The following is an 8,271-nucleotide window of genomic DNA, read 5'->3' as shown; positions in this document are numbered from 1 at the left end:
TCTCTGCAGCAGGATGAGAAGATAACCCTATCGGCAGAGACTTGAAATTGTTGCTGCAATAGTCCTGTACAGATATACTTACTGAAGTAACCCTTACCTCCCACTACCTTTATAACTCCCACCCCCAACAGATCTCCTAGTGATCTCCCTGGGATTTACTGCCCCTGTCCCAGATCCCTCAGTCCTGGCATTTCTTCACAAAGGCATCATTTTTTTGTCTAAAAATTACAAAAGCTTTCTGCCTTGGCCCCATTAATTTGGGTCTTTACATTCTTGTGAGAAACCCCATGTCCATGTAAAACTTAAGTAAGACATGTATGCTTTTCTCTCGTTAATCTATCTCGTGGCAATTTGGTTCCTAAACCCAGCTGAACATCACATTTAAGAACCAACCTGAGTAGAGGTGATCTCTAGCCTCCGCTACAGGTACAAATGACGTGGGCCATAAAGCCTGTCACACCCTCAGTCTTTGGCCCTGTGAGGGTATCCATGCTGGGAAAAGATGCAGCGTGGAATCTGTGGCCAGCTCCAGAGGGAGAATCACAATGTGGGCCGTTGGTGTTTCGAAGCAAGGCCCTGCCATCTGCCTGTGGATGTGTAACTGTAGCTTTTGGTGTGTAACTGGGCCCTGGGAAAAATGAGATTTTTGACCATGTGGCTCCAAATGATCACATGCCCTGTATGGTCCAGTATGAGCCAGGTTCTGTTAGAACCTCAAGTCAGAGGAGTCTGGCAGCAATGAACAGTAAGCAAGATAAAAATGGGACATCGCATAACAAGCTCATAGCAGAGGAGAAGGCATGTGTAAGCTCTGTGAGCAGTTACCATATCATTCACCATTGTTTTGCTGTGCACCTCACTCAGCCTGCATACATGACCCCAAGGGGATTTGTTTAGCCAGCTGAAGGAAGAATGTAATGTCCGAATTTGGTTTATGGATGGGTAGTATGTGGGTTCTAACCCCAAATGGAAGATGGCTGTGTAACATTGCTCTGGAGAGGTAACTGTATAAAAAGAGTGCAAAGGAAAAACCGTTTGTCTCGGCCAGAGTTATGACCAGTACACTTGGTCATCTTCCTTATGTGGAAGGAGAGTGGACCTTATCTTATGAGACCTCTGATGAAATACCACCTGATGTGTCCAGTGGCCTTACTGACCGGTCTGGGGCCTGGGATAAAAAGGACTGGAGAGTCGAAAAGAAGGTCTACGGTAGAGATCTGTAGCGTCACATATGGGGTAGTGAGAAAGCATGAAGATTTTTGTAGCGTGAAGATTTTGCTTGGTTCTTGTAGCACCAAGAACCATCCGCCCTGGGAGAGGCCCTGAACAACCAAGGGGGAAAGTTATTTGTCCAGTCAACATTAGACAGACTTTGCCATTGACCACCCTGGAACAGCATGAGTCCCATAGACCTGCAAGCTATGGCTGACATCAGGCCACATCAGACATCTTGTATCCAAGGACCAGCAGGTGGGGCGTCATCATTTGGGGGGAGGGGGTGGTAGATCCTGGAATCGCAAGGGGTGGTAACATTGCTGATCCTCAGTAGAGGCATGGAGAATCATATGGGTAAACTAGGGAACTGACTTAGGAGCCACGTGGAACTACCCTAACGCAATGGTAACTGAATGGGTGCGTACAGCAAAGTTGACCTGAGGTCTCAGACCCCTGTGAAATGAAGGTGCAAAAGACTTAAGACAAACGTGACAGCAAGTGCTCTGGGTCCCTGCTTCCTTCTACATTTATCCCTTTATATTTTTCCTTTCTTTCTTTTTTGTGTTTACTATATACCTCCCACATTCCATGACTATCCAAAAAACATCCCAAGGTTTGTAAAAACAGTTCTCAGAAGTACCATTTTGTTGGTTATTGGACTCCAATCAAGGGGCAGGAAAACAGGAACAAACGCATCCACAAGTTTTGATCAAGGTGAAAACCGCTGCTACGGTTGAAATGACAAGGACACTTATTCAAATCCTTCCTAGCTTGTAAAAACCCTGATCCTGGTTCGCTTGTGATGTCACCTAGCCTTCAGGTAGTCCCCTGATATGCCTCAACTGAATAAAGCCTTTAAAGCCTTCTTGAGTCACTTCAATATCTCTGTGTGTGTGTGTGTGTGTGTGTGTGTGTGTGTGTGTGTGTGTGCACGCATACACATATACATTTGATAGTCTTGTGTTGTTACTTGGGATAGTTTTGGACAAACCCCCAACACTGCCCAGTTGTGGGTCAAAGACAGCATGTATCAAAAAATCCTGATTTCCTGGAGTGGAGAGGTGAGTCCTGTTCCTGTTCTATGATTTGTTTTCCTCATAGCATGGAGTTTGCAGGCCTTGATTCTTTTGTAGGCCAACTTTTTGTGAGAGTGAAGTCAGAATTTTCCTTTTGTCTTTTGCAATTCTTTGGATGAGTGCAGGATTTAGGCGATTTTCCTAAGATAGGGCAAGGCTCTCTCAGACGTCTCTTACTATGCAAACTCCTGTTCAACCTAAACCCCTGGCCAGATCTGTGCTGGGTATATCATCGGCACAAAGTTTGTAAATCCATTAAAGTCATCAGTGGCATGATTCCAGAAAGTATAATTTTGAACAGCAGTGGCCTCTGGGTAACTTGGGACATGTCAAACTTGTGCATTTTTGTGGCATCTTAGAAAAGAAGGATAATGGAATACCTGACACGCCAGGGATAGATTACTCCCGTTGGCATGAAGAAATCAAGAAAAGAAACCTTTTGAACAGACTCTAGCCTTTTTGAGGCCTCTTTTCAACAACCTCAATGTTCTTCCCTTCCCAAAGACCTTCCCCTTCCTGTCTGTTATAACCCCGCCCTTGTCTCATCTGCCTTCTATCCGGATCCCTGTCTTCTTTTGGGGCCCCTTGCTCCTCCTCCACTCTCCAGCTAGCACTTACCGTTTGACCTGGAATACCACCTCCCTTTGACACACGGATGTTCTAAAAATAGGAGGGAAACGTCTTAAAGGTGACTCTGAAGTTTTCTGCCCTTATGTTGACTGAGTTAATGCCATCAAGGTTACACGGGTGTGATGAGCCTGTCTCAAATCTCTGGCACCAACGAGGGGCCGCTTTTAATGAACACTCATATTAGGCCTTAATGCTGACATGAACACCTCTTTGTTTAGGGCCTTTAACCTGAATTATCAGATGCTATTCAGAAATAATCAAGTTGTCTGTCACACCAGACCTCTTCTCCAGTTGAAACACACAGTTCAGTACTTTCAACATAGCAACATGAACACAGCGAAAACCACACACATTCGAACTGATGGAACTACAGATGAAACAGCTTGGGGAAAACAAAACTGCTTCACAAATACAAAACAGACCAGAAAGGATATGAGCAGATATTGGACAGGAGGAAAAAAGAGAGACAGAGAAAAACAGGCCACGAGGCCGTACAGTTATAATACTTTGACAAATGGTCTGCTCAAACAGTAACAAAATGACTCTCCTTGTTGGACGACACACTGTACTTTCAATAATTGCCTTTGGGTCACGGATATAGAACCCGGTTTAGTAAATGGTCATCCAGCCTGGTTGTTAGTAGGCAGTGGTGCCAGGTGCAAATGCACCTACTGATGTTTGACAAGGACACAGTAACAGGGGATCAAACCCATCCCTGGAGGAAGACCCGGGTGACTTTTCCAGTTAAGCCAACTGGACAAAACATGGGGGCCAACAGAGCTATACAAAAGATGGACAAACTACAATGTCTTAGGCAGCAACCCTATTGATTCTCTAGTTCTACATCCTTCCTCTCTCCTTTGCTGGCTACCTGCATTCAGATTTGACATTTTCAGAAAGAGATTTGCTATTTGCATACAGAGATTTGATCTCAGACCTGAGTTGTTTAAACAGAAGGAATGTAATCATTCCTGGGTATCGGATCCTGTTCTAGTGCACTGTTTCTGAAGTGATTCTTCCCGATTCCCTTTAGCTAAAATTTTATGTCTGTACATACATCAGGTTTCAGCTTCATCCTAGGATTTATAGGCAGGCTGTACTTAGGCACTTCCTGAGATTTAAAAAATGAGATCCTATGACTTCGACAAGCAGAGACGTTAAGAAGTGATGTATCAGTGAAGAATGACTCCTTAGGTCCTGACTTAAAAATAAAGATAACATGCCAAAGACATTACATGTGGAATACCCCAGGTACAGCGCGACACAAGAATAATAATGAGAATGATAGCAGATAGCACATACTAAGTGCCTAAATTGTCCCGGGCCTTTCTTAAGTGCTTACTTTTAATTGCCACAGAAGCGTTGGGAAAGTACATTTCATCTCCGACGGTAAAATGTGCACCTTGAAACTCTGGACTATTAAGACTGTGCGGATGATCTCACAGTCAGCAGGTGGCCTGACCACTGCTGAGATTCAAGGCACCTGTGACGCAAAAGATCTTTAATCTTCCTGTTGCACCTCTGCCAAAATTACTTTCTATGCTTATTTGTTTAGCACTAACAATGATATGGACAAATAACAGAAATCTCGTACATAACCAATCAGAAAAAGACCTTAAGAGTGTTAAAAACAAGCACATACAACTGCACACAAGACTTGCTACAGGGGTATCTAGAAAATATTAGACACCAAATGGTAAATAAGTACAGGTCCTCTTGTTAGTGTCTAAGGGTTTATGCCCTCATCTACGGGAGTATTAAGGACACGAGCAGACACAAATTGCAAAGTGATTTTATTGCCAGATGACGTCAGAATTGCCAAAAGATTCTGTTGTTGTCAGAGTGATTATTGATCATTTCTCACAATAAGTGCCAATGTGAGTTTCCCCTCTGCATGGGCTTTCATTATTATTTCTTGGGAGACTTTACCAAGTCTTTATGTGCTTTATGTGCTTTAGGTGCTTCAGGTGCTATAGGTGCTTCAGGTGCTATAGGTGCTTCAGTAGCTTCCACTGTTACCTCTTCTACAGATCGCGTTGCTTGTGTAAGGCAACCGATGATAAGTATAAACAGAAAAAGACTGAAACGAATCAAGACAAAAATTAGCAAATGGTTTATATTCACACGTATGCTGGCTCGAAAACCAGCTTCAGTATTAGGTGGAGGGCCACTATCTAAACTGCCACCTACTCCTCTCACTTCACAAGTTGGTGGTTTCCAACCACGAATACAGTGACAATGTTTTTTGTTGTTGCACACTCCTCTGAAATTGCATGTCTTCACATCACAGTCAAAATTCATGTCCTGATAAAACGTACAATTCTGTCGTACACAGTAGCTTCCTGGGCCACACGTTGCACCATCCACTACAAGCCCAATTTCTGGCAATTCTGTTCCGAAGTGTGCATCATATCCAGAGCATTCTTCTTCTTGAGCATCGTGCACTATTATTCTATGAAAGGTAGTGTGTTCACCTCCACCCGGAAGAGTTTTGACACCTCTACAGTGCAACATTCCACAAAAAACGTCCTTTTCTTCACACCTCACAGATTGACCTCCCCCTCGTTCTACCCTAACCCCACAGTTTCCAAATCGGTCACCCATGATATTCAATTTTTGATAGCATACTGGTTTACTATCTTTTACTTCAAAGCCAAAAAGGGCTTGACACTGCAAGTCACGGTCACTGCAGTTTCCGCTCACACAAACAGCTACTGCTGAACATGGAGTTCCATCCTGAATGTAGACGTCAGGTGGACACGTCTCGTTTTGCCCAGTACAGTATTCCGGTAGATCACAAATACCAAGTGCTTCCCTGCAAATCATTCCAGAAGGAGCATGTTTACACCTCTGGCAACAAGCTCCTGTATTACATTGACTGCTGCCTCTGAGGACACAATTGGTTTCGCAACACCTATCATTAACACAGTCTTTAAATGAGCCACAATCACACTCTTCTTGCGCATTTTTGATCTTGTCTCCACAGCGGGGTGCTACATAAGGAAAATTTTTATATGGAGGAGGGTTTGGACTACTTAAACAAGGATCCCATTCAAGTAGTCTTCGATGAATAGCATAATAACTACAATTACTCATTAGATCTCTAAGACCGGCAGGACTGCTCATGAGACAGTGGCTTCTTCGAAAACAAACACAATACTGCTCATCATGTTCTGCACCCATGTTATGACCTAGTGAATGTGCTGCAACAGTTGCAGCAAAAAATATGTGAACCCTTGTTACAAATACATACACTACTCCCCAGTTGGCATTGCACATTGCGTTCTGGAAGGCAAAATAGTGGGCGCCTTTAACTGCATGTCCTGTTAAAAGAATTGAAGTATCGTGGCTAGCCTCCTTATAAATACCATGTTCTTTCCACACACCAAAATCAGATACAGAGTCGTGGATATTAGGGAATTCATCAAGGGGTACTCCATCCCAATCCCTCCATATGCACAAAACACGTATGAAGACATTTAGATCAACTTGTTTGAAAATGGTATGTAGTATGCTGTTGATAATCATTGCATTCTCTATCATGAGTGTCATATTCTTACCCATGTTTGAAGATAATGAACTAGAAATTGTGTAGTGAATTTTTATATGTTTCTTATGAAGCCTCCAGAAATAAGCGGGGCCTGCTCTAGGAATTTCAGCAAGTTTTACCTTTTCAAATGCTTCATCCGCCTGTTCGTCGTCAATGTTACACTTTTGAGCCTCTCCTGGTCTTTCTTCTGACACAAGCAAAGATACCAGGTGTTCAAATTTGGAAGAAGCCTCCAGAGGTTTGATTTCGTAAGTGGAGTCATCCACCTGTATCATGCCACGCAGACCTCCATAGCAAGTGTCCAGTGTGGCCATGGACCCCGGAACTCCTTCCAGGTAGCTGTAGTAGTAACAGTCTCGGGGAACAAAGGGATAGTCCTCCTGCATGGCCCCTTGGTCATTATTAGTAATAATAGGAAAATGTCTGGGCAGCAAGGCCTTCTTCAGCTTCATGTGGATCACATGCCTTCTGCCCTGGAAGCGTATGCTGTAGGAGAGCTGGTCTGGCGTCTCAACTCCACCCCTCCTAGGGGGCACTTTCCTGGGGATCACAATTTCAGAGGAAGCGAAGCGCCATACTGGTGGATCATGGGAGCAGCAGACAGGGGATAGAAATGCCCAGAGCACCAGTAACCAGAGAGTACCCGTCAGGGGGACCTGGAGCCAGGCAGGCCCCATGAGTAAGAGCGCCTTTGCCCAGAAAAATGCAGTCAAGTGGGAGGTAGGCAAGACTACCCCCAAAACATCAACCTTCTCACCAGGGCACCCATGAAGAAAGCAGAGTGAGGTTGCAGGCTTGGGGCTTCCTGACAGCTGAATGGGCAGGGTTAGACTATTACATAACAATGGTGTGCTCATCAGGGGAGGCTGTGCTCAGTGAGCTGAGGACCCAGGCCTGGGGACCTAGGCAAGAGGGGGACAAAATAGAAGGAATTAAGAAAACTGTTGTAGAATTGGGCTTAAAAGTTCGTGTTCTCTAAGGGGAGTCGTAAATGGGGGAAGAACAAATGGCATTGGTGCAAACCAGGGGTAGCTAATCACTTATTTCTTAATCCTAAATGAGGAAACGATTCAACATGAAATTAAAAGAGGGAATTGTAAACAAATGGTAAGGAGAGGGAAGCTCAATTCCTTAAAGGAATTCTGAGGGTAGAAGTGCACTTTATAGAAACTAGATGGAGTTGGGTGTGATTGATGGATTTTAAGAGTAAAGTGATGTCAACAATAGAAAAATTAGGATGTGTAATAATAGTTTATTATCGAGTTAAACTGTTGCTTACCTTATGGTCAAGCAATTCCAGTCCTAGGAACTTAGTCACAGTCCACAGTCGTGCCAATGAATGTTCATAGCAGCATTATTGATAAGTTTATTCCACAACCTAGAAACCGAGAACTAATCCTTAATAGCTTAATGGGTAAACAAATTTATATTCGTTCAGTGGAAAAATACTCAATAATAATATGAACAAAATACTAAAACATGCAAGAACATGGATGAATTTCACAGAAATTATGAGACAAAGATACCAGACCCAATGAGGTAAAGTATAATTTACTTTGTATGACGTTCTCGAATATTCCAAAGGAATCTGAGGGAATGGAAATATAATCAGCAGTTTCACTTACGCCAGTTGACTTACATGAGGCAGTTCGATTAATAGGAGAAAAAGCATACAAACTTATTTACTGTGTATACATGGGAGCCTTGAGAACACACACCCAAAGATACAGGGGAAATTGTCCATTTTTGTGCTTCGCTTCAATAAAGTGTAGGCAGCCATGTAGAAATACGTTTGGACAG

The 8,271-nt window shown here is 43.4% G+C and overlaps 1 protein-coding gene across 1 annotated transcript; it reads right to left on the bottom strand.

Moving 5' to 3' along the window:
* Positions 1–4,467: 4,467 nt before the first annotated feature.
* LOC142861022 (disintegrin and metalloproteinase domain-containing protein 20-like) lies at positions 4,468–7,589 on the bottom strand. Its single transcript, XM_076003622.1, has one exon. It carries the CDS (start codon positions 7,326–7,328, stop codon positions 4,830–4,832), a length of 2,499 nt encoding a protein of 832 aa, XP_075859737.1. The 5' UTR covers positions 7,329–7,589; the 3' UTR covers positions 4,468–4,829.
* Positions 7,590–8,271: the final 682 nt, after the last annotated feature.

Source organism: Microcebus murinus, chromosome 6 (assembly GCF_040939455.1).
Source record: "Microcebus murinus isolate Inina chromosome 6, M.murinus_Inina_mat1.0, whole genome shotgun sequence".
Lineage (NCBI taxonomy): Eukaryota > Metazoa > Chordata > Mammalia > Primates > Cheirogaleidae > Microcebus > Microcebus murinus.
This window is presented reverse-complemented; position numbering and strand designations above follow the sequence as displayed.